The sequence below is a fragment of the Syngnathus scovelli genome, chromosome 14, assembly GCF_024217435.2.
Source record: "Syngnathus scovelli strain Florida chromosome 14, RoL_Ssco_1.2, whole genome shotgun sequence".
Lineage (NCBI taxonomy): Eukaryota > Metazoa > Chordata > Actinopteri > Syngnathiformes > Syngnathidae > Syngnathus > Syngnathus scovelli.
In genome coordinates, this window is record NC_090860.1 from 11,965,384 (window position 1) to 11,992,553 (window position 27,170).

At 44.9% G+C, this 27,170-nt stretch overlaps 1 protein-coding gene across 24 annotated transcripts in view; it reads left to right on the forward strand.

The window, feature by feature from the left end:
• dph6 (diphthamine biosynthesis 6) overlaps nt 1-27,170 on the forward strand; it is a 94,424-nt gene that overhangs the window by 40,218 nt on the left and 27,036 nt on the right. For 19 of the 24 annotated variants that reach the window (XR_011088060.1, XR_011088061.1, XR_007485792.2 and 16 more), the window contains 2 exons: nt 19,258-19,349; nt 19,593-19,777. The exons of 3 other annotated variants lie outside the window; for them this stretch is intronic. Coding sequence is in view for 9 of the 21 variants with exons in the window: in XM_049740495.1 (XP_049596452.1) it covers nt 19,258-19,349; nt 19,593-19,777 (277 nt within the window). In the remaining 12 variants the exon portion in view is untranslated. Of the gene's footprint in view, nt 1-18,864; nt 19,016-19,257; nt 19,350-19,592; nt 19,778-24,697; nt 24,874-27,170 lie in introns of those variants that run through there. 2 more of the 24 variants (XM_049740497.1, XM_049740501.1) reach the window with 2 other exon arrangements.

Below are 27,170 nucleotides of genomic sequence, written 5' to 3' on the forward strand. Positions count from 1 at the left end.
AGTAAACCCAAATCATGGAGAATTATACATTGTTTATTTAACCAAACCACCTAAGTTCGCCTTGTGACAGCCTGCTGGCTTCGTGCTAAAAAAAACAATATAACATAAACAGATATTCTTTAACCTCTGTGAAAAACATTTTTGCATTTGTTTGGGACAGCTAAATGGGGTTTATTCGAACTTTTTGGATTTCTAATTCCCTCATCTCAAGAGGCAACTCGGAAATTACGGGGGAAATATAAGGGCTGATCTCATATTATTCCGATGAAATCATATTCCAGCTATGTATACAGCTGTGTGTGTGTGTGAGTGTGTGCAAGTTCTATCAGGCACAGATTTATGTGTGTGCGCATCTCTGTCAGTCGTTCCTAGTGGCCCTGCGGAGAGTCTGGGGATTGAGAGGGGGGCCCTGAGGAACTCCGTTTGATTGTTTAAAGTCCCGCTTAATTGGCGCTTTGTCTGCACGCTCCTAAATGAGGCGGTACGCCCACGGCGGCGGAGAGAGGGTTCCCGTGGAGACCGCGGGCCGTTTGACAGGCCCCGTGGTGGGCGGGTGGGCGCACAACCCCCCCCCACCCCCTCCCTCCCTTACCCAAACTGCCAGGCAGCATCATGACAGCGGCCCGTGCTGCACCAACCCTGGCCAATTAAAACTCGGCTGTCATGACCAGACAGTAGAGCAACACTGACTGAGTGTGACCGCGTGTGTGTGTGTGTGTGTGTGTGCATGTGTGTGATCCAGTCATCATTAGCCTATAAAAAGGAAACCCGCTCTCTATACATTTGTTTGTGTTCTTTCATTTCTGTGTCATGAATGTTGACTTTCATGCCTGTGCATGCAAAAATATGCGTCTGGGCGCCTTGTGAACTCAAGTGCTCGGATTGGGTTACACGCAGACACATTTGTAATTGGCAGAAATCACTTAGGACAAGCCGCTCGTGATTGTCGGCCAAAGTCAATACTCGTAGTCAAGTCGTGAAAAGACTCGCCCTACTTCCTCTCGCAAATATTTTATTCTCTAGTGCTTAGTTGACTACATTTCACCTGCTTCAACAAACTCCATAATTTGTCTTAAAAAAGAAATTGAAAAACAGGTGAGAAGTGATTACCCTGGAATGACAACAATGAGTTAAAACCACCCTTTGGCACCTTCCAGATTTGTAATCGGAGATTCCGGCGCCGGCCGGGCACAGATTCGGTTTAATCCTGTCCCGAGGCAAGGTGTAGTTATTGAAAACTTCTCACCCTGTTGTACCCATTCGGAGGGCTCGCCTCGCAGATATGAAGACTGTCAGACAAAAAGGGATCGCATTACTTTTGGGCCTCGTTATTACTATTGAGTCGTCTACGTGGGATGCGTTGCGTGGCGTGAACAATGAAATGCTGTCGAGGTGGCGGTGGTAGCGACACTCTAGCCTTGGGCTAGTCTAGACTTTTCTGATCATTTGATTGACAGACAAAGTAATAAAGTCAACATCAGAACTTGTGCAGCTGCTTAGGCTAAAATGTGGCTAAAATTCAACATGCGGTATTATTCACAATTATAAGATGATTTAAATGCAAATATGTTATAATATAAAAGTTAGATACAACCCTAAATACATTTACTAGATTCAAAAAACTCGTGAGCCCTGATTGGTTGTGACCTGATGTCAACTGTGATGTCATTTTCAGTCGACAGCAAGTAGCAAAATGGCCGCCTGAGATGGATAAAAACTAGTGGATTTTTCCTTTTTAATTCATATTCCACAAATGAAATATTTTTGGGTAGACTTCTTCTTTAAATACTCAATCACATTTCACAAATTTCACCAATGTTTTATGACTTTATACCTACTTTTGTCTTCTTTGTTGTTCATTGCACATTCATCATATGAGTATGACCCCTGGTGGCCAATGTGTGCACAACAGTAGGAGTATCACACAAACCGTTTCATTCATTTCATTCTATGCGTCATAATCATCGTCCTCATCATCCTCATGGCTGATGTCCTCCATCTTGAAGTGTCTCCAATGATGGAATCATATCTTCTTCTTCTGGGAGCTGGCCCACATCCAAGACGGCTCCACAAAAGCTCCGCAGCTGCCTCCCAGCGCTTAAGTGCAGCATATGCTACCCAAGTGCCATTGTTTCACCCCTAAACACCCACTTATTTATTTATTTATTTTAAAAAACAGAACAAGAAGAAGCTATTTAACATCACTTCCGTTTGCGCTGGAAAAGTAGGCTGCGTGAATGAGCGATGACGGTTTTATTTTTCTCTTCCTTTAGCGTTATTTTCTCACTAATTACGGCAGTGATGACATTTTGATTCGCAGCCTGTGAGTTTTGCGAAACAACACCATCTGTGTGCTTTCCTCTCATTAGCCTAATAGACGCAAAACACGCTTTGCAACAAGCTGTTCGCGTCCTATTTTGAGACTTTTCGCCCCGACCGAAAGACGCGCATTTGCCTTTCGCATTAATATAAGTGAGAAATGAAAATGAAGGCAACGAGAAAGCGGCTGCAATTATTAGACGCTTAACCCGCTCGCGCACCTTGCAGACGATGTCATAGTCATCACAAACATGGCATCACCCCCCCCTCCCATCCCCCTGGCTTCAATCCCCTCCGTCAATCTTTAAAAACAGTGACACCAACAAACCCAAGTTAATTTGCCTCCCTCGGAACGCGTTACAATCAGCGGAAAGGTTAATGTTTCTGCTAATTTAGAAATGCGGGGATGGCTGTCAGAGGAGGATGAGTAGTGTGTGTGTGTTTGGGGGGGGGTTGCTTTTTGAAAGGCCCTGACACTGTAAATTAAGCCTGTCACGTCGTCTCATCGCAGCGCCGGCGGATCAGGAGCCGCTACAGTCGATGATGTCAGACAGGCGGGAGGGAAGGCAAAACAGCCCTGAGGGACAGACAGACCTCCAACGCCAAAACACAGGAAAAAAAAAAAGGTAGCCGGCCACGTTGTTGCTTGACGAGACTTGATCTGATTTAGTGACAGCGGGAAGGGACGGCCGTTGTCTTGATGCAGTCTCCGTTTTGTCTGCGAGCCCCAATGATAGCCTACGTGTTCTTGCAAGCATGCTTTGCGAAAGCCTCATTTGAGTTGGCACCAAGACCAAGTAGTTATTTTTTTTAATCTCCTTCACTTCCTGCTCTCCACCTGTCAACTCGCTCAACTCACCGCATGACTTCACAGCCAGAAACGGAAAGAAACGGCAGTCGCATGCCAATTTTCTCTTGTTGTGCCATCACTTTTTAATCCGCACCTACTTTAGATTTAATGACTTCATCTCCCACGACAAAGTGGAGCAAAACGTTCTCGGTGGAGGTAATTGGCATTGTTTGTGTGGTCCGAGGCTCGGATTAGCACGATTTTTCTTGTCTGTTAAGGTAAAAAAAAAAAAATGTGAGCGGATGAGTGTGGGCGAGCGTCATTACCTGCAGCCTGTCAGGACCGGGCCTTAATGGCGTCTCACCTGGCAGACCTTGCAGACTCCACGGCAGACGTGCACTACAAGATGTGTCTGCGTGTAGCTGACGGGAAACGATAATTAACAGCAAACTTGTTTTCCAACGCAGTGACACGTGAGCTATCAAACGGGCATGCGGCTTTCAAAACGTGGGCCGCTCGTTGCGAGTTTTAATGGTCGCCATTCATATGCAGTAAGTTTACCCCAAAAAAAAAAAAAAAATGTCGAAGGACACCGATTAAAGTACAAAATGGCCACATGCATATTCCGCGATGATCTATGAGGGAATGTAGGATACTATTAAATTTCATTGTAATTTTATAATGTATTATCATAATTTGCTAAGAACAATGCCGGAATAAAAATGAATAAAAAGTTAAACTCATATTTTTACAACAGTAGCAGCTAATATTATGTGAAAAAATTCTGGTTTGCTAACATAGTGAAATTTAAATACAAGTATTATAATTATTATTGTTGTTGGTATTATTATTATATCCATTATATTTATTATTATTATTAATATTAAAAATACATATTATAATATAGAAAATAGTCTTAATTGTTCTGAAGAAAGAAAAAACAGTATGAACATATATTTTCACATCAACGACATCAAAAATACGAACACTTTAAGGCGCATGTTTGCGTGTGTCTGAGCTCCAAGCGCACACGCCGGCCTTGTGTGTTGGGATGCCTGACCAAGGTCACGCAGACGAAAATCACGAGACATATGAGAACGCTATTGTGAAGGTCGCGCCACGCGAATGATAACGCGGTGTATTGATGCAGTTCAAAACACCCGATAGACGCCGTATAAACGATGGGGAAAGATAAAAGAGGCGGCTGAGAAGGCAAAACAGGAGCGTGGAGACTGCATGGGGGGAGTTGGCAATAGATGACCTTTCCGCAGAAAGCCCCCTCGCGCACCGTCTTGAGCCAAGGTACACTTTTATTTATAGAAGTCATTTTCCCGAGGTTATCCCGCGCAAAATGCCACTTCTCATTACCGGCCCGGTCCGGCCCGCGCCTCATTTTACGGCTGGATGAGCCCAGGCGGCGGGCGGGCGGGGGACCCCGCGTGCAGCCCAGGGTCACCCGTTAAATCCCCCGTGTCCGAGCAGGCGAGCGGTGGTTGTTCTGCGCTGGGCGGGGCTGCGGGGACCAGACGTGGTCAGGTGCGGAAATATATACATGAATGTGTGTGCGTGCGTGTGTATATATTAATATATAGTGTAATATATTAAATATATTTTATGAATATATATTTTTTTTATTTAATAAATATATAAAATAAAATTATTTATTTACTACAGACTGCTTTAAACAATATTTTTGCATCTTTAATACAAATGTCATATATTTTAATTACTGAAGACTTCTTCCATCAACTCAAAAACAATCCATCACACAGTTTAGGTCTTCGCTAGATCTTTCCTGACATGGTCGCTCCCCGCAGGCCTCGCCGCTACTTAATCTTCACTTAGCCGCCATTTCCCTGCCCGCGGGCGACCTAAACCGATTAGCCGAGCCCGGCTGACCTCCCCGAACGCATTCGATATCACTTATTGATCAATTTCCCTATTGATCCCTACCACCCGGGCCGGATCAAGGGCAAACGCTCGCACGGATTGATCCTGATTAGCCTCGACTAAACGTTGACAAATAAGTTTAGACGCGGCCCACCGGCAGGATATGACAAGGCGGGATTAGATTTGAGGAGAGCTAACAGTGGAATTGATACAGCTAGCACCGCAGCGGCCGCTTGCTAATCAAGTAACACGCTATGTTAATTCGGTCACGCTTGCCCTTTAAACGCGTCGAGGTTACACGTGGTCGATAGCGTTGACCTGAGCGGGCTTTAGATGAAATTCATTTTCACCTGACGGCTGCCTTTTTACTATAACGCATTTCCAAAGGCAACATTTTTGGTAGCCCTTCGATTAATTCCCCAAAAAAGAAATCCAATTTTTACTTCAAACAGACTCTCCTTCCGTCAGTCATCAAGCGCCACTCAAGACCTGAACGTGGTCATTTCCAGTACATGGAAAAGCACAAGAAAGCATTTTGGTGCTGTCAAAGTTTTTTTTTTTTTTTTTTTTTTTTTGTGGCTCTCACCGTCGACATTTATGCGCTCTGACACTTTAGGTCCGCTATTGTGCTTTTAAGAGCTTGGCGGGGGCACTCAGCATCACGCACTGTCAACTGAGACCAAAACATACCTGTCACACGCTAGCCCGCCAATGCTGCACTTAAAGACGTTCTCGGCACAGCAGCGACAGTTTTTCAAAGCTTAAATGTTTTGCACTTTTCTTTTTTTTTTTTTTTGATAGCATGGTTCTATTCTAAAATCCTGTTGAGTTTGCTTTCAAACTACACCTAGGGTGATAATCCCAAGAGCTGTCACATCCTAAAACCAAGAATCAAAAATTCCAGTTCAAACAAGCCCGAAGCAGTTTGAGCCCCGCTTCAACCTTCGCATCCATATTCAAAAGCCGAACAATCGTTACATTGCCGTGTCACGTCACCCTTTCCCTTCTCTCGCTATAAACAAATGAGCCCGCCGGCGGGGTCAAAGTTCAAGCCTGACAACGGGAAGTCGCGGCGTGACAGGCTTAAGCCACTCGGGCTCTCGAAGCAGATGTTGGCGGCGGCGTGATTATCGCCACGTTGAGCGAGGAACAGAAGATGCCGGTAATTAGCCGGGCTCCCCCGGGAGGGCAGTGACACGCGGCCGCCACTCGCGGAGATCACGGGGGGCCTCGTTAAAGCGGCGGGGACCGTTAGTAATGGGGCGGCGAATAAAGGTACAAAACGGATACTTTGGACCAAAGAAAAGACATTTTTGATTTAGTTCAAACCTTAACTTTTAATTCCATTTTAATGAATCGTATGTCTTCGGCCATGTACGCACAATGCCCGTAAATAAGCCCACTTTTAAATGGGATGGGAATATTCTGATCTTGGAACTGTCTTTATACCGTTTTCTCTTAAGTACGGCAATCCGAGGCCAAGTTTTCATGGGAATTTAGAGCCGCGCGGTTACGGAACGGGAGTCGGAATTAGGCCGCAATCACTGCGCAAATCCTCGGGAGACTGCCAAGCCAGCTGCACATTTTTCGTTCTATCCCCAATTGGCCAAAGTTTGCCATGGCAGGAGCACTTGGACATCGAAACCGCACTTACGAGTGTTGAGATGCTTGGTGGTGGATTTTACAATTTGCATTTGCATCAGCGAATAACAACTAAAAAGCCTTGATCAAAGACACAGTCGAGAAGCGACACATTTAAAGCAGGTCAGAAACTTTAAAAGCTGTTTTTATGCGGATTTGGTTTTATTTAAAGGCCATATTTGGCATCTGTGACATTAACGAGCATTATGAAGGAGGAGGGTGGGTGAATCATAAATATGCATGCAGATATTAGTGAGGTGTTAACAGTAAGCACCTGTCTACTTAGCCATGACAGGAAGTCTATGAGTGACTTTGGAGGCCCCCCCACCCCTCCCTCATGGAGCCACATGTGTCCCGCTTTACTTTGCGTCCTGACACTGACAACCTGCACTTGGGGAAGGAGGGGGGGCAGGTTTGCGGGGGAGCTGTCACCCAGTCATGGTGAAAGCTCAAGGTTGCCCAATTGTATGCCTGTCTAGAAATATTGGGATATTTCGGCATTAATAATGCATTGTGGTATTGGAAACAGATTGTAGATATCAGAGCTTATTCTAAATATAAGACCAGATTCATTCTTGTATATATTATCTGATTTTTTTAAATTTATTTTAGTAAATTAAATTTAAAACAATAAATTTAAATTTTATTTTAATGTTATTTATATGCAAATATAATTAATAAATACTATATACTATGCATGTAAAATAGAACCCGATTTATATGATCTAAATAAAAAAGCGACTGATAACACAAACAGCTGTTCGATGTCAGGCCTTGCAGACGGCATCGCCAGACAGATGCAGGACGTACTTGTTTACCGTCGTATTACTTCCCCTCCTGCCCTTCCCGTTGTCTACCCGTCACCTGTTTGCCACCACAGAAGACAAGCAGTTTCTTGTTACTTGGAGGAAGGGGAAAAAATGGAGGGGCAAGGGTAGGAGACTTGTGTGGCGGGTCAGAACCCAACAAGCTGTGCTGGGATGCACTGTGCTGCTCACCTGTCCTGTTCTCCTCTTGGATGCCAGCGCCAGGTGGCGGCTGGGCACACGCTCGCCTGAAAATGTCAGTCGGCGCAGTGAAGTTTACTTACCAAACACGAGGACACCTGCTACCTGCCCTTGTCACCGAGGACTTCTGCCTTTTGAATAACTTTGGGGACTCTAGCCAGAAATTGATGACACGTAAAAAAACATGCAAGGATTTAATCAGCTCCCGTTCAGCTGTTGTAGACGGACGGACGGACGGACGGACAGATGGATCCACGGTGTTTTTTATATTGTTTATTTTTTCTCTCTCTCTCCAAAAGATAACAACAGACAAATCTCTCGGTATCAGACAGGACCCGTCGAGACTTGACCATGGCAGACTTACGGCTAACCTTCATGTTCAATCAATATTTCTCTTTCTTTGGAGTTGCCCGGCTTTCCATCATCGCAAGATGATGAAATGGATCAAGCTTGTTGCTTTGCGTCAGTTTAGTGTGAACTTGATTGCTTTGGAAACTACAGCAACCCAAGACATTCGACTAAAGGAGCTAAGTCCCAGTCGGGGAGTTGAACCACATCTTCCCTGTGATTGGCTGAGACTCTGTCTAAATATCAGAACTCTATGCACTTCTGTGTCAAACTCAAATTCTCACTTCAAGTTGTTTATGGGAGATGAGTTGTGCCCACCTATCCGAGAAACCAGTCCATGGTATCCTCTCTTTGCCCAAGTCCACTGGAAGAGGTTCCAGGTCATTCATGACTGGACCAACCTGGACCAGTCATTTCCGTGATGGAGTCTCACGGTCCGTTGGCCCGGTGTTCCGATTCTCTTTCATGCTAGCAAGAAGGCCCCCCTACCCGTCTCCCGCCGGCTACTCAAATCCCAACAAAACATACCTACAGCCTGGAAGATGGATGAACCCTGGCTGCTCTGACATAGGTCAATGACTTCCCTTCCCATGTCAAGCGAGAAGTAAACACCAGCGCGCAGGCGGCTATCGGGTCTCGGTGTCTGGACCCGTGCACTCTGCTGTGAAGTTCAAGATCTCTATCTGAGACGAAAGAAAGACCACGAGGTCCCATCCCCCTCATTTCTTACTCCCTCCTGCGCGCTCTGTCCTCTTACCTTCATTACGCATTTTTTTTGTTTATGCTTGGGCGCAACTGTGGCTGCTCCTGATGGTTTGAGGTCAGGCATGACCGGCCACGGGTTACTCTGAATAAATACACACGGACTAGCCAGGAAGGAGCGGGTAGGCTGCGCTTGCCGCCGAATCGCCCTTGATTAATCAGCTGGCAGATTCAGGGTGACTTTTTGTGTATAGTCCCCCAACCTCCCCCTCCGCACCACCACGAGCCATTCCTTCCCCCTCCGACGCCGGCGTAGGTGATGGAATCGGGTCGGCGTGGACATGGAAATTCAGGCGGCTGAGCAGATGGAGCATTTCCACCACGCGGTTTGTCGCAAACGCAATTGCAGGCAAACTACGGAAGCCACTAGCCTGCCGTGTGATCCGTAGCCGAAGTGACAGAAAGTCCTATTTCCCGGGAGCGCGGCGAACGACCACATGGCCGCTTGTCACACTAGGTGGAGCCGTGAATGAAAAGCTACACGGCGGCGAGACTGCTTGACTTTTAAATGCTTTTAGTGAGACTGCACACTCCAGTTGAGCTTTAGTTTCACAGCAGGCTGCAATAGTTTCTCCCGTCGCCCTCCTCGATCCGGCTTCCATCTCAGGCTTCTGCCCCCCCCCTCCCCATCATCATCTCCACCTTAGTGACGATGCTGCACTCTCACCTGTCAGCTCCACTCAAGCATGGATCAGTAGAGCCTCAGCTGGACCATGCAGACCTTCCTCACAACCCTTGACCCCTTCTGGCTCCACCATCTCGAGCCCCTCACCCCCAACCCCTCGCACCACCTCATTTGCCTCCCTGGGCCTCCCCTTCAGGCTCTGCCGTCCCAACATCCTGCCCCCTTTCCCCACCAGCCTCCGCCTCCCCGCTCCTCACGCAGGCGTCCAAGCAGCCTGGCCTTCACCCGCCCCGGCACTTCCCTCACCCTCAGTGTGAGCGGACCTATCCTCAGGCAAGGTGTGCCCCCATGTGGCCCGCCTGTCCAGAATACAGGTTGCCCCGCTCTGATCGCCGCGATAGACTCCTCGGCAAACCTGCTGCCCTGAGGGGAAGCAGGGGGAGAGAAGAAAAAGAGACGTGCCGAGAGCCTGTATCGAGCAGACAGCGGTTGATGAGACGGTAGAAGAAGAGGGGGGGGGAATAAAACAGCCGAGATGGGGATGAAGTTTTGCCTCAAGGCAGGGATGAGGCGATGAGTACCCCTCAAAAACAAGAAGGCATTTGGAGACCACCACAGGCACTTCTGGAGGAAAGAACATGGGGGCATTTCAGGTGTTTGTCAAACACTAAGAGGTGTCTTCCTCTCAGTGACCAGCTGACCTCTTCATTCATTTTCCCCTGTTCATTTTAATCCTATTAAACAAAAGAATCACCCCGAGTATCCCAAACTTAATTACCAACTCCCCAACCTTGTGTCCGTTACCGATTCTCCAGTCCAACGGATTCCACACCTTGCCAGACATCAGTCCAACTGGTGACAAAAGCAGCTGGATCGTACTTGCAAAGAGCGTCCGAGTTTCAAGCGTCATTAAGTCTTCAGCCGCTGTGTCTCGCGCTGAGATTGCCCAGCTGTCAACCAGCGTAGCACTTCCCGGTTGCAGACATTGTAATCAGCCCCTCAATAATCACACTCCCAGAAAATGGAAAGCGCCGGGGGCCCACGCCGTGGAGCTCTAATGCGGGGGCGGCACGGGCAGATGGAGGCTCCCATTAAACGTACGCCATCTCCAAGCAGAGGAGGAAGACATTAGGGGGATGTAGGCAGGCTTTGTGGACATTTAGTGTCAGTGCAGGAAATTGATTCTAGATTTGGCTTGATAGCGTCTGAGGCCCAACACATGTTGCTCGATGACCAAAAGGCGTTATTAACTAGGCCATATTGTAAACGCACCAAAGTGAAAAGGTTTTTGTCGTTTACAATAATAAATACCAGCGGTGCCCCTTTTTGTCCTCTAGAGGGCGTCCAAATAAACGCCCCAAATCAACGAAAGCACGTCAAGCATTTCCCTCCCGAGCTCCGTCATGACACACACGTTTTGGTGCTAATTTATCACACGTTAATGGCGGAGACGTGCGAGTGGACAAATAACGACGTGTCAGTCAGAGAGACCGAGACTGCGTAATGAGGCCAGCCGCAAAAATGGATGTGACATTGTTTGCACCACTAGCGGGTCAGACTGTGTGCACTTTCTAATCAGAGCTTAATTTCAAAAAAGCCTTTCTTACAAACTGTAAATCATCCCCCGGGCGAGTCTTTGCCCCCCTACTGTGATTGTCCCATGTCTGGATCATAAATCTCCCAATGAAGAGCCATTAGCAAAAAAGAAAAAAAAAATCTGGCAATAGACATTTGACAAAGAGAGGATGTCCACATTCTGAATTAAGACACTCGTGTTTTATGTAGGAGTGGACATTTTCACATTGTATCAAATAATAATAGTAATAAACGCACAAGCTAACATTAGCTTAGCATGTTGTTATATTCTCTACTTATATTTATTTCGTATTTCCTTCATGGCAATTGTAAGAAGCCTCAGTTATTGTCAGATTTTTGTTTGTCCCTGAAAAACTTTCACTATATTCCACCAGTCTCACTATTTTCCTCATGTTAGCTTCCAGCAATCTTTTATTTTTTTGCTGCAGTCATCTTTTCCTCTCACATTCATTCACATCTTTTTAATAGATATAAGAAATTCACAACCATCTCTGAAGTGGACTGTAATATTATCTTTAATATAGTCATCATTGCCAAAAAAAAAAAAAAAAAACATATTCATGCCCTGACTTTAAGAGCATCGAGCCAATGTAGGCGAATTTATGGTCTATAAGTGCTCCTTATTATTTCTATAAATCTTAAAAGAGCTCGGTAACAGAAGTATAAATGACCTCAACCACTTCATTAAATCTAATTAAAATGAATTGACATTAACAGCCATCATTTCCGGACCTTTCTTTTTCATTTTTTTTTTATTTTTCCCCACCAACGCCGCCACCCAACGATCGGAGATTAGCTTCAGCCGCGCCGGATACCGGAGAATGTTAAATACATATTGCATACAGTATTGCAGAGTTAATGGGACAGATAATTGACAGTGAACCATAGGAGGTTAATAATAGAAGCTCAATTGACTCCGATCAATTTGTCACACTGAACACGATGGTCTGAATATCCCCTCCGTGTGCCGAGAGCAGCCAAGGTCGGTTTGAGACTTTTGAATAAGTTGAAAATATGACACAAAACGTTGAATTTGATGTTTCCTCAACGGCGCCACGTTTTACGACGCTGTGTTTGCGCGGATGGTTTTCTTTAAATACTCGCCCGTGTCGTAATATGACAGGTCAGCTTCTGTCCCAGGCCCTCTGGCACCCCGTACAACCGGGCTGTTTATAGATTGTGTTTCACCGTCTTCCTTCTAAACAATTAGCCAGCTCGCCAGAAGGAAACCTGTCCTCAGATCCGAGCCGACGACGGGTCGGCCGGCCGGCGCAGACAGGATGAACGTAGGTAAACACTGTCGCATCCACGTACTTGACATGAGAGAAGTGACCCCGCAGACGCTTCTCATGACGCCATTCCATGGCTTACGCCGTTACTGTCAAAAAGGATCCCTGTTGTTTTATGTTCCTCGTAATTTAGAACGACGGAAAATGCCGCGCGCCCACGTTGGCCCTTTTCCACGCGTCACTCAAGACCGATTGATGAAAGCTCGGCTTTGAATATTAATCAAGGCAATTATTGTAAGTGTTTTGCGATGACATCATCGGGTGCAATATGGCAGGTGGTAGATTTACATTTACGTGAGCATTTTTTTTTTTCAAAATTAGAATTTAGCAAAGTTTCCCCCATCCCTGATAGAAATCTATTGTGTCGGCCCGCCGTGTGATTACACGCCGAGCTTTTTAGTTTCAACAGGAAACCGAAGGACCTCGAACATAAATTGTCAAGAGATTCACAGGCCAGCAGGCTAAAAATATGAGTCAAGTGCAGAGATGTTGGCGCTCGCTTTGTCCTGAAACAGGAAGCGGCAGAGCCCAGGCTCTTAAATAATACTCTGCGAGCGTGGAAATCCTTTTTTTTTTTTTTTCTAAGTAGACAAATCTACTCTACCAAATGTTACATGGAAACTGACATGTGCATTATCCTGAATTCCAACCCTGTTGCAAACCAAAACAGCAGCACCAACTTTTTTTTTGGACAGATAATACTTTTTTTCCCTCCTAATCTGCTTTTCACATACAGTAAATGTCTGCACTCCCCAAATTTAAGATGTTATAAACACTTTCAAGACGTCGCGGGGTCTTTATGGTCTCTTCCGTCTCAGTTCTTCTGGGCAGCGGTCCAATCGGCTGACAAGTCTGCTGCCCTAACCCTGAACCCTGAACGCGAGGGGTGAGCCAAGGGTCTGAGACTGAGAGTGGGTGGTGCGGAGTTCTCGAGGGTCAGGTGGTGGGGGGAGAAGACGGCGAGCGACGGCTATTAAACACAACAGAGGAAGGAGGGCCCGTCAGGATGTGTCTTTTATAGCCTGGCTGGCACTTGAAGGCATCGCGGGCCACTCTGTCAGATGAGAGGCCAGCAGATGAATCCTGTAAGGGTGGAAATGATGGACTCGTCGTTATTTTTTTTATTTTTTATTTTTTACAAGGTGATGGGGAAGGTGAGCGGCGGGTCAGGGACTCCGTGTTCCATTCCACTCTGTTTTTATTTTTCCAGTCCGACTGTAAGTCTGTTAACTCTATCGCATCGCACATGGTAGCCATGAACACGTGTAACCAATTGGAACGGAGATCAGGACAGTAATAGTTACTTTTAAGAAATAGGAGGAAGTCGACAGGCAATTGTCAAATAAAGTAAATTATTTAAAAAAAAATGGCAACACATACTGTATTGAATAAATAATTAGAAAAGCAGTATTGTATGTGACCATTATAAGAAATATTAAAGCAGGAATAAATGTTTAATATTATAAATAAAACATACAAAAATTTTAAAATAAATAAAACAATTAAATAAATATTAATTAATCTGTATGCTTAAAAGTTTTGCGTGAAAACTGTGCAATACTGCAACACGTATTTTGGCCACACCACCCCAGCAGGTCACCCCCTTACTGAACTGTGACAACAGCTCACTAAATCACTGTCTTTTAGAGCCGCCCCCCTTCATTTTTATTTACTTTAATCACCAAGCTCCAGTAAGTATTGGAGTATTGGGCTCGGTGCGTGAAATCCTTCTCGTAAAAGCCGAAGCTGGGCCTGCTGATGGTGAGACTCTATCTGGTCGGGGGGGGTGAGGTTGACAAGCAATCGCTCAGGTCCAACAGGTTGCAGGTCATAAACTTAAGGTCATCTCCCGTGTGGCTGTAGGACGAGGCCTTGGATTTTGTTTGTTATTTACGGTTAGTCACCGCGTTAGAAATGAACCATCAGAGGCCGGCCGTTCTTTCCCACTTCCAGATAAACACATGCTGACATGACTCAAGTCAGACTCAAGTTAACAAATGCTATGATTTGAAGAATTAAAAAAAGGGGCTTCAACTTGTTTAATTTATTTTCTTCAAATCATTTTAGCCTGCTAGCTTGATGCTAAGACATATCCGTAGAAGGACTAAAAAACGAAAGGACTAGCCCCTTTCCGAGCAAGTGTTGACATTGGACGCCAAGTCAGAGCAAGACGTCCCGACTCCAAAAACCACAAGACGAACTGCAGACGTTTGAGCTCGCAGCGCTCTGGCGTCGAATCTGACGGTCTGGCTGACCTGGCGCAGGTGACGTCGCGCCGCAAGAGGGAAACGAAAACCGCAGATGAGAAGATGGAGAGATGAAAGGACACGTCGAAGCGGGTAATGGATTCATGTGGAAAAAAGGGAGTTGCATCATGACTCGAGAGATGGCGCTTTGTTTTTCTTTCTAATATTTGTAGGCAAGTTCGAGGCTGTTCCTCCCGTTGGAAATAGTGGAAATATAAATTCACGGATCAAACTATTTGGTGGTGGTGGTGGCTTTGAATCCAAGTGACATCATTTAAATATGGAAATCCAAACATGGGGCCTTGTGATACACTCAACGCATCAACAAACCACAAATACACACACACACACGAACACACACACTCTGCAGAGATATGAGAGCTCGTTTTTGCCAAGCCAACTTGGCAGCCGGCGGACTTTTGCGGTCCAAGAAAAGCAAGGCGCAGCCACGAGAGGGTTGAGGCTTTTGTGTTTGCCGAGTGTCACACTTGATCACCAGGGAAAGCCATAACAGGCCCGGGAGGATCTTTGAACCTCTGTGTGTATGTGTGTGTGTGTGTGTGTGTGTGTTTGGGGGAATTGGCAAACTCTGATGTCAGCTCCAATATTCTGATTGCAAGATCTACAGTAATACCCGATTGGGAATACATTTGGTGGCTGTCGTTGGGAGAGCAAACTAATTAGGGCGACGCTTTTTTATATATATATGTACCTCCCAAATTGATGGAATGAGATTGCATCTTGGAAAAAAAAAAAATATTCATTTATGACGCAACTTTTGAGCTGATGAGCCAGTTTGAATTGTTTTGGATTAATCTGGGAGGCTTGTGCAATTGTTTGTGGTTTTGCTGCTTGCGTATCTTAAAACGTCTTGGCGAAAAAGGCCGCATGACAGAAGCGAGCGTCTCTGCGAGCCATTAGCGTAAGATCCCGTATCAGCCTTTGGCTCAGGTGACGGCCGTGCGTGCAGTTTGCGTTGGCAGCGTGATAATTATCCAGACGGGGGCCTACTTTCACGGACCACATCCTTTTTGGCTGCAGCTTCACAGCAGCGAGCCTGTAATTTGGGGTGTCCGGGATGTTGGAAGGGAGGCCAGAAGATTTCACATCAAGGACAAGCGTTTGAGGAAATTACATTTGTAGGAAAGGATTTTTTTGCCTGGCCTGGACCCTGGAAAGTCATCTTTAACGGATAAGGAAATTATCGCTTTAGGGAGAGACTATGAAACTTGAAGAGTTCAGGGGGACATTTTGGTTACTCTGTTTTGTTTGCATTGATTTCAATGAGAAAATGAAAACCGTCCTTGTAAATCCATGTCAATATACAGTAACTGGCCACAATTTTGGAACTAGCAGTCTTTCCCACACGCACACTTGACGGAAAAGGGAAAAACTTTTGGGTACGTAAAATGGAAATGGAGTGAACTGAATATCCAAATTAACATTTGATCCTTACTATGTGATTTTACACCATTATTATAATAATTATTATTATTTTTGTAATTATTATTGTAAATATGACACAAACATTCATAAACTATCATATTTATTATTATTATTATCATATAAAGGAAAGGACTGCACATGTCTCATGCCGGATGGACTTTTTCCCAAATGCCAATTAGCCCTAAAATTGTATAGCGTGTAATTTAATTTGGCTGGCGTAATAATGTTTTGTTTGCTCGCTTCATTTTCCATTATGCAAATGGAACAATATTTGAAATACACTACTGTATCCCCCTAGATTAAATAGAAGCCAAATCTGTCCGGTTTATCTTAATATAATCATAAATATACAAGAAGGACTGATTCAGCATTGCGTTGCTTATCTAATTCCTGATTTAAATGGTGAAATAATAGTTAGCTAAAGAAGGCGGGGGGGGGGGGAGACTTTTGAGGCGAAACATTAATCATCCGCGTATGTGAAAGCGGTTTACAAGCCAAATGGAAAGACGACGTAGGAGCCAAGTCTTCATGGGGGCACTGAGACAAAAACACTGTTGAAGACCATTTGGATCCAAAAGGCCTTTTGACTTGATTTCACGTTGTCTCACATTTCCAATCAAGGAGCGATTAGCCTCCGACATTAATGGGCCTACTAATCCGTTTAAGCCTCTCGTGATAACAGTTAATTGTGTGTAAAAATGTGTACAGATCCCCCCGTTTGGGTTGTTTACTAACTGATTTGGATGCGGTTAGGCCCTAAAGAGGTATCATTATGTTGATGGTTCTGGAGCAAAATGAGCCCCTGATGGAGGCAACGTCAATGAGGGGAGTTAACAACGCCCGGGCAAATGTAATACAACTCCAAGATAACATTTGGTTGTCATTAAACATCATGCGGCTTCATTCATATTATTTTTCGGGGCTATTTGTTTGCATTTTGAAACAGTTTCCCCCCCACACACACTGGAAATGGTGGAAATGAAGTGTAACAGCATCATTATAAAACATTTAGCAACTGTAAATTATATGGCAGGTAGAATTGATAAGGGAAAAAAATATTAGCCAAAATTTGTTTAATAGATCAGCTTTATGATAAAAAAATGAATGCATAAAATAGTAACTGAAGCAAAATCTTAACTTTTTTTTAAATATTATTCTCGCACAAGTGTATAAGTCAACATAAAAGTGTTTACATAAAAGCCAAAGAAAATTTTAAATAGAGGCGCATATTTAATCATTTTCCCGCTCATTTTTTTCTATTGATGAAAATAGAAAAGAAAGCATGATGATACCTGTGTCGTGTTTCACAACAGTGCGTGTGTGTGCATGCCTGTTTTTGAATTGAGGCCACCAGAGAGTGCAACCTTGGCCGGCCTGTTTGTTGTGACACTCAATTTATTGTGCGGTGATTTGAGGCGCGGCTTCTTATTACAAAACTTTTTGTGTCCTTGCGCGACAGAAATTAGCTGCGGCGGGCGTGTGTAAATCACCTGTCCTATGCACAGGCTCTTTTAAGAAAAAAAGGGCCTAGGGTGTCATTTGACGCCTCGCCGCCGCTCTTTCATATTTATGCGTCTCATATTCACAACCATCGGGCTATCTATCAACACTTTTTTTTTTTTTTATCCCCGTTGCACCAACAATGCGGACATAAACTGTAAACGTCAGCAAAAAAATGCTAGTGCAAGTGAAATCGGAGCCTCTTTATTTGTCTGTGTAATAAACTGTATAAATTAAAAACAATAAGCGGGGACATTTTACATTTGCTGGCATCCTAGGGGGGCTTTCTTGAAAATTGCCATAAAGGACATGGGGAAAAGGGGGGTGCTGTTTTATGAAATACAAGTGACAAAGTAGCAACAATATTGCGGCTCAAATAATGAAAACTGAAGGACGACCAAAACCCGAGAGAGTATATCACCAAAATAAGGTCATTATTCAAACACGTGTCAAATGAGCGATGCTTACTCGAGTCAAGCCATGAAAGGCTTTGCACACAATTTTAGGTGTCCAAGGGCTAAAAGGAAATTGTTACCTGTCGAGCATTGTGGCTGCAAAAATACATCTGACTTTTGGGAGTTTGTGTTCTTATTGGCGCCTACCAGACAATATAAACACTGTGCATAATGAAAGGCTTCACAAGAGACTTGAGTCAATTGAGAAACTGTACTTTTGGGGACTCCGTATTGACTTATTGTTATTAAAAGGGATTCCACTTCTCAGTCAAATTCCGCTCATGCACATCATGTAGATCTTGCCCCATATTCGCAAGTTGGAAAGTAAAAAAAAAAAAGTACAAGAGAATGCAGTTAAAAGCGCGAGGGTGAGGAGGTGCCTTTCTCCATTTTGTATACTCAAACAGAATGCATTGCCTTTGGCCCGCTTAGGGGCAGAAGGTGAGCGGCGCACACGAAAGCGCCAGCAATTATTCGTCTCTGGCACAACAACAGAGTGCAAAAAGAGCATCAAAGGCTTTTTCCTCTGAGCGAAAAAGCGCTCTCTCAGAGGAGAAACGTGCAACCTATGTGTGCAAATACTAGCGCATGGACTTTTGGGGTCTCCCCGGAGAAAAGTGAGGCAGAGGATGTGTGTCAGTGTGAAGCCATGTTGACTAAGATATGTGTGTGCATTGGTGCTCTAAATAATAGTCCATTGAATCCTTCAAAAATCAACAGGCTTTGCCTTAACTGAGTTATTTTCCACTAAGACGGAATTTTATTGGTTTATATTATAATGTTATTGTAGCTATTTTTTTAATTAAAAGGTAGAATGTTCTAAAATATTACTGTCATTTTTTTAATTTAAATTGTATTGATTTCACGTTACAGTGAGAGAAAGGGAGAAAGTGAGAGAGAGTGGAATGCTTTACTCATGTATTTCAATCAGGCACATTCTTGGGCACCACGGTTTGTCAGTTGGGTCCTTTCAACCCGGAAATATTGTCACGTGTACTTGTAAACAGACAAGCTCGAGCCTACCGACACCGGCTTACTGTGTTTACCTTTTAAATTAATACCCAAAGTGACTCTGAAGATGAAAGTAGTCGCTTTAATAAGGTAAATGTCATGTCTCTTTTTAATGTTACCAAATGTCGTTTTGAAAGAAGCAGAATATATTACATTTCAGCTGTGTTATTGTCACGGTAGGAAGTAACGGAATACTCGTGACTGTATTTAAAGTATCTCAAGTACAGAGCGTGTTTAGGCACCATAAATAGAACTTGTTACAAACTAACGTGAGCTATTATAACACACGCATATTGTATTTACATAGTATGTTTATTATGTCATGGTTCCAGTGGGGGCAAAGACAGCTGTTACAACATGATGCAGTGTGTGGCTGCCGGGCATCACATTGTAGCTCTGGCTAACCTACGCCCTGCACACAAAGGTGAGGATGCTTTGTATTTCTTGTTGTGATTTGTAGTGGTGTTGAAGTTTAACGTGATGTTTGTTGACTTATTTGGCTGCGTAAGCTGGGCAAAACATTAGGAAAATCTCTAAGTCTCTATTAGTTATGCGGGTTCACCAAATGTTAAGTCCAGCAAGCTTAGAACTTTTAAGAAATGCAAAAAATGGTACACCTTGTCTCTGTGCAAGCGATGTCTTGATCTTCTCACGTAACCCCCCTCAGATGAGTTGGACAGTTACATGTACCAAACAGTGGGCCACCAGGCCATAGAACTGTACGCCGAGGCCATGGACCTGCCCCTTTACCGACGCACTATCCAGGGCTCCAGCTTGAATACCAGCAGAGACTATCAGGAGACGGAGGGGGATGAGGTGGAGGATCTTTATCAGCTGCTAAGCCTTGTCAAGGTAACTTCATGCCCGCCACTGTTTTGGAACTTTTTTTTTTTTTAAAACATATTCCGTTCTGTTTCCAGAATATAGTCGCCGAATGATTATTTTCTCGGCTTCAGATTGGGTTTGGCTCAATCAAGGTTGAAGCCTTTGCTGTAGCTGTGTTGTATTTTTATGGAGCAAAATTTGCCAACTTTTTGACAGTGAACAGAAAGTTTCACGGCACACCAAACTCGCGTAACTCTTCCACTTCCAAAGCATGTCAGCTGGCTGACGTTCGGTCCTCTGGCCGCTCTTCGCGCTTGCCGAGCTCTCCGGGCGCCACTAAACTTCTCCGGTCGGCTAAGGTTCACGACACACGTCACGCCGCTGAGATGTTTTACAAGTCCTCTTCTTTGGATTCTTATTCACTTAGTAGCCCATTAGTGGCGTCTCAGAGGGGCCTTACTTGTCTGATTCCATCTGGCCCGCTCAACGGCCGCGGTACTTTTTGCACATGTTGTAAAGTGCTGCTAAACTGCACGGCAGATGACAAAGTCATGTCGTTGCTCTCAATCTGTCGTACTTGGTACGTCACTCTCAAAACGCCGTCTTGGATAATTAAAGGTTTATGTTTTATACACAGGAGTTGAAGCCAAGCTTTTCCTATTCTTCCTTTTAAAGCCACACACATTAAAAGTCACAGATACTAGGGTGAAAGTGCTGCATAAATAAAGTTGAATAATGACTTATGCAGGTATGCATTAGTGTAGATTGTACCCAGAGGGGCCCCCAGATGAACTCCTACTGTACCCCTTTTTCTGACAGCGTTGTACACGTTTCTGGTATGTAGTATTATACCCCTCCCCTGTGTTCAGGCCTCTATAATTGCCAAAGACTGCTAATTTCCCAATTTCCAAGGCTTCTCAGCGCTGACCCCCTCAGTCACACAAGCCATAGATCACGGCGCTTGCAGTCCCTCGTGGGCTCCCAGACCTCCAGTGATTCCCTCGTTTAGCCCTCGCGCCGTCATCGGCAGACCCGCGATCATAAACAACAGGCTTCCTCTCGCTCTCCGATTGAAGTCAGCCAAACAGAACTTTTGTGATCTTGGACGTCTGAGGATTTTGGTCCGGCGGTGTAAATTGGATGGTTTACAAACTCGTGTTATTAGGTCAAATCAGTCTTTTTTTGTTATGTTCAACACATAGGCGGTATAGTTGAGAAGTTCAAAAAAAAAAAAGAAATCACTCCTTTTAATGACAAGCTGTTGAGTGGATAAGAAGTTTTATCTGTGAAAAGTGAGCTGTTCATAAAGTGTGATGTTTTGAAAGATTCACAAATTAATTAGAAGTTACAAGATTATATTTGACAAATGACACCACGGCAAAAGATGAAAAATTTCTGCTGGAGTTGATGAGTTTGAGTGCAGAGCATTCTTCCCGCCCTTCCTCTTGTTTTTATTTTTTAATTTTTTTGGGTCTGCGTGAGCCAACAGTGCCATCTATGGACCAAACCTGGAAGTGGATCTTCCACACTTGCATCTTTGGAGCCATTGAAAAGAATCAAAGGAAGAGATCATATTCTTCAGAACCTTTTGTTGACAGAGAAGAGAGGAAGAAGAATCCCAATCATAATAGCGAGGGGTTGGGGGGGTGACGAGCCATCCATCTGCTGGCAGCAGCGCTAATGACAGCGGGACAATGCGGCCCTATCCTCGGCCTCTGCTCTCACCGCTGGCCGTGCATGGCAGCGTGCCTTTGAACCGTGTAACCCGATCCACGTGAATCGGGACAACCGGCCATCCCATCCCGTCAAGTGCTCGTCTTTGAACAATCTTGTTTTGGGGAAGGAGAAAGCGGCAGAAGGAAAAGAGACCCTTGTTTCTCTTCGAGGCCTGTAGTGAGGCATTTTTATTTACTTGATTTATAAATATTTTCATACCACAGCTTTACATTTATTATCATAACAGTATGGCTTTATTCTGGGGAAGATAAATAAGGTATGATATTTTTATAAATTATGTTTTCTCAAATAGAAAAAAAACTAGACAGATTACCCAATTTTTGTAGCATTTTTTCCCCCCATATATTTTTCATTATTTAAAGAACACAGGCGGCAATGAGAGGGGGATCAAGAAACTGAAAGTTTGGAACTCCCTTTTACATTGATTAATAATGCCCGGATTATTTTAACGGGAGGGTCCCCGAGTGACGCTGCACTTTATTTTAAATTGCTTCAAGATTTAGTCCATTTCTTCCAATTTCCCCCCCGTGCTGTCTTATTGTGGATTTTCCACAACGTTCCTCTCCACATAGCACGTGTGATTCCATACTCCATGTGTGTGTGATGCGCTCTGATGTGTGATACAGATCAGCAGTGTCAGTCACCCCTGGCTGTAACGCTCAGTCCCCCCCCGCCCCCTCCCCGTCGCGCCTCACCACCGCCACCCCCCGAAGGCCTGCAAAAGCCCTCATATTAGTCATATCACATCCCTCAAATCCTTTATCCTTCTCGCTGTGCTCTGTGACCTGACACAGGGGCTTTCTGTGCCCCATGACCCCCGCGTGGGCACATGTGTATGTTTGGAAGTGTATTTTCAAGGTCAGGTGGAAGCAGATCATCTCGCCTGTGCGCTTGTTTTCTTTATGTAGCTCATAAGGCTTTTTTTTTTTTTTTTCCCTCCTCTCGGCAGCCATCTTGACATTGTTAAATTACACAATAAAACACTGATTCCTGAAGTAGTCCGGCCCAAAAAGCTTCAGCGGCTCACTTGCTGACGATCATACCACAAAGCGGCAAAAACACTCACGTTACTCGGCGACTTTGTTACTCGGTAACCTTTGAGCTGACGAATGCAGACAAAGACATTTAAGCTCATTAGAGTGATGAGGAAATATAGATGATCTCTACGCGCGCGTTCCCGTCCGCCAGCTTTAATTAGCGGCGGCGTGACATCTTTGTCACGCTCGACGCCGGCGTCGCCGAGGATGGAAATGTTACTTTCAAGTCGAATTTGCCGCGCTGTATTGCATTCTGCAAAACATCGCTGAGACTGATTTTTTTTTTCGCTTGATCCGTTCTTGTGCAGCACTTTTGTTCTAATTTAGATCGTGACCTTCGATAGAGGAACATTATCAACATCGGTATTAGATAACGAAAACTTCCAAAGGTCCTTACCGGTCCTTGACTTTTGCTTTTATTGCGTTGTCGTCACGCATTTCGAGACGCTGCAAGGGATGGAGGGAAGCCGTAGAAAGGAGGCCGTCGGGCAGGCGGAAGAATCTCTTAGTTGTATCGATTCGGGAGCTGAGGTGTTGCGAGGCAAGCCAGAGCGGTGCGAACTTGCTGGAGGAGGGCGGAGGCGGGTGTCGAAATCAAACATACAGCCCTTCTCTGATTACCGGCGCGGTGCCGCATTAGACGTTCATCGGGGTGGGGGGGGGCTCAACAGGAAAATGGATTTTTCTTAAAAGCGGCTTAATACATAAATCATGACCTCAGGGGTCACAGGCGAAGGGTTTCGGAGAGACGATCAATAAGCCAGCTAATGTGAGCTTGTTTGCGGTTCGGGGGTACCACAAAATGCTGTGCTTGGAGTGAGCTTACAAGGAGCCAAAAGTTGTTTTGTGTTGCTCTTTTGGTCCTTGTTAATGGCGGAACAGCTAACGTTAGCTTGTTTTGTGTAGCGCCAGTTGGTCGGCCTTGCGTGGAAATGGCGGGAACTATTAGAAGTGGGCGGGCCTAAAGGCAAGAGCCACTAACGACTGCCAAGCTAGCGTTTTGGTCTTTTGGCTAGGCTGCTCGTTTTCTGTCTGGAGCAGATTTGGACGATATTCTTAAAGGACAGGTCGGGCCGAGTATTTTACAACAGACAGCTCAGCCGTCTTCAGATCCAAAATGTATTTCCTTTTATGTTGTATTTTGCGAGCCGTTCCCCACATGAAATATTTGCGGCAGGCTCCATTACCCCAAGTTGGAAAAACACCACCTGCAGTCTGGAGAATCGGTTAAAGCGGCGTGTTTTCCTCCAGTCGGGCTCTGTGATGGTCGGTTGGAGCGCCGCGCCGCGAACGGCAGGACGGACCGAGCGGGCCGACATGCCAAGAGCCTGGAACCTGACCTCACCAGAAACAACATTTGTGAGTGTGTTTCTGTCTGAGACACTTTTACCCCAACTGTGACGGAGCTGGGATCAACTTTTTTATTTTTACGGAAAATGTTATCCTTTTATCGGTGACAAGTAAAACCTGGATTTTTTTTGGGAAGCCGTTGCATCATTTCCTCTCTTTGCAAAAACAATCGCAGTCGATCATGTGGAAAACAAAGGGACATTGTTCCACTTTCTGCAGAAAATAACTTTAGCGTATCGGTTTTCTCGGCTAGTATTCACGGGCCGACGGGCGTTTGATAAACTACCTTCCATCTTCCAGTTTTTTTTTTTTTTTTTTGGGGATACAGAAATCTCCCTTCGTCCTTGAGCTTTCTGAAACCTGGTCTTTGTGCTTGCTTTGGCCGTGGCCTTCTCCGTCCCAGCCTGGTTTCTGGCAAGGCCCGTGTTTATGTATCTCTCTGAATATATCCGAGAGGAAACTCATGAAACGTTAGTCTCTTTACCTTTTTTTTTTTTTTAGATGATTTCTTACAGTCCCGTTATTCCATATACTACACTTAGGCAAGTGTGTCGGGATTGCTGTAAATGATCTGTGGGCGTGTTACATAGCGTATAATGTAATAATCCTTTATTAGCCCAAAGGGGAACGTTCTTGTTAAAGACCTGTAAGTGGGCAGTAGCACAAAGCTACCATGAATAGTTGAGAATAAAATTAACACCAGCCATAGTGACAGCTGTACTTTATGGGGAAAAAAAAACAATAAAAATAAACATCTCATTGTATCTGAGGATCTAATCACAAGAACCTGTTTTGCGAGCAGTATGGGTTTTTTTTTTTTTAGCCCACCAAACTGGAATGGTTGAGGACCGACGCGCGACATTTTACAATCCCGTCAGTGAGTTCAGACCCGTCTCTCAACAGCTGCTCAGGAAAGAAAGCCTCGCCAGTTTACCAACGAGAATGACGGTGAAAGATTTCCGGAGCTTTGCAAAGACAGCTGCTAAGCCCGCATGTCAGGTTGTACACTGCTGCATTGTACTGAGATTTGAGTCGTTGGGTTTTGAAGGACCCCTGGAAATTGAGACGACTACCTTAAAATGTTGCTTCAAACTAAAATAGCATACTTTTCACATTTTTCTTGTGGGTCTACTCTAAAAAGTCACGTCACTAAGTGAAACTGGCTTCTTGGTCTGAAGTCACATTTTTTTGTGGGTCTCCTACAAAATGTCACCTCACTAAGTAAAACTGGCTTTTTGGTCTGACTTCACATTTTTTTGTGGGTCTATCACAAAATGTCACATTGCAGTGAAACTGGCTTCTTGGTCTGAATTTTCAAAACACCACCGGGGTCACCTTGGGGTATATCAATCTTCACAGATGCAAAAAGGGCCAACCCTAAGCTTCCAGTCAGCTCCGCGTACCCCAACTTGTCGGGACAGCCCGCCACGCCCCGGGACTGTTGGTCCGCATCGCATTAAACACAATCACTTGACCCAAGCTGGCCCTCTCCCCCACGTACGACAAGCACTTGAGCTGGCCCAGCCCCTCTCGCCGTGTTCCCTCCATGTCATTACATTACATGACGATAGGGTGGCCAGCTGATCTAATGGAGAGAACATTAAAAGTGTCCCTTCACTTACTTGATGGGCCCTGGAAGAGCTGCATGGAGAGGAGGAGGAATGTTTGACAAGAGAAGGGGGGTAAAGGATAGAGGTTAGCGTTGGCGTCGATATGATGATGGCGATACATGGTGCCCCGATGCCCTTGAGCAAGCTGTCATTCAAAGCACTTTAATTAATTTCTCTACCTTGTCGCCTTCCACTCCCCCGCCATCGTACATGCAAGAGGCAATAACATAATGGAAAGTCAGCGTCAACAACTTTGGACTCGATAAAAAAGACCTTTTTTTTCCCCCCCTTTGCTTTTTTTGCATAAAGATGTCTGTCAAGGCGGCGCATAATAGTCAAAATCCGCCGACTCGGGCATCTTACCGTTGCCAGAATAGGCAGAAGGAGGCATTTTGGAAACCCGGCATTTTGCTAAATGGAGCTTTTGTATTGTCAAGCGGTATAATTAAGATGTCACAGTGACAGCCATTGGGAGCTAATGAGGGTTCTTATGTATTCGGCAGGAATATGGAATTTTGAATTTTTCATGGTGTTCTAATTGTCAAGGTTGCTTCTGTTCCTCAATATCGTGCAGTTTCGCTCTGATGAGCGAGTAACGTATTTGAGTTAGTCACTTGAAAGTCCGTCCAACCATCATCTAAAAATATAAATAAATACATTTTATTTTTCCCTCCTGTCCTACCAATAGGTCAAATCTACGTCTTACCTGAAGGCAGCGTGACTGTGAATACAATTGAACACCTCTTTTATGTCCCTCCCAAGATGGATGTATATATAATTACAAAGTATATCAGGCACGCTACCTCGCGGTTTGAGTTTAACGGCCGTGTCGTTATTTTGCGAAGCGTGCCTCCTGGCCCTAATCTTCCCCCGCAGCTGACATCTTAATAACTCAGTCCTCGTCCATCCATTTACACGGGAGACAATCCAGATGCGGGGGTAAGGAGGAGTTTAATGAATTTGACAATTAGTAACGGGAGTTAATGACTGCATGAGGCTAAGTACCCTGATGGACACGGCTAGGGGGACCGAGGACTTCCATCGCTCGGGGCCATAGATCCTCATTAATAGCTTTTTTTTTGTGCCTGATGGAGAAGACGGGGATAGTTAGGCCGAGTTTTTGTCAGAGCCCGTCCAAGCTCAGCGAGACTGAAATGTGTCTCTCGTAAGAAGACAGTGAAGGACCCTTAGCCAAAACGAAACAGGAAGTCGGCCATTTTGTTTTTTGTTTTCCTTTATTGACGATTGGTGTTGATTCACTCGATAGCCCCAACCTTTCTCTTCTACTAAAAAGTTTCAAGGACCCTTAGCCAGAATGGAACAGGAAGTCAGCCATTTTGTTTTTTTCCCTTTTTATACGATTGGTGTTGATTCACTCGATAGCCCCGACCGACCTTTCTCTTCGACTCGTCTCTTTGTCCTTCCTCGTCGCAATCTGCGACTCCTAATTGGCCTCTTTAGGAAGTGACAGTTGCATTTAGGCAAAAGGGTTATCATTGCATTAGACCAGAGCTCCGGGCCTGAGGCTTACCTCGAATTACACGACTGTGCCCGCAAGCCCCCTGAGCTGCTACGCCGGGCCCCGCAACGCTATCAGTCCGACTTAATTACTGTCACCGGCCAGCGGGATTGACGGTAATGTTTCTCACAACGGAGGGACGTTAAGACGTACTGAATCCCGAGGCC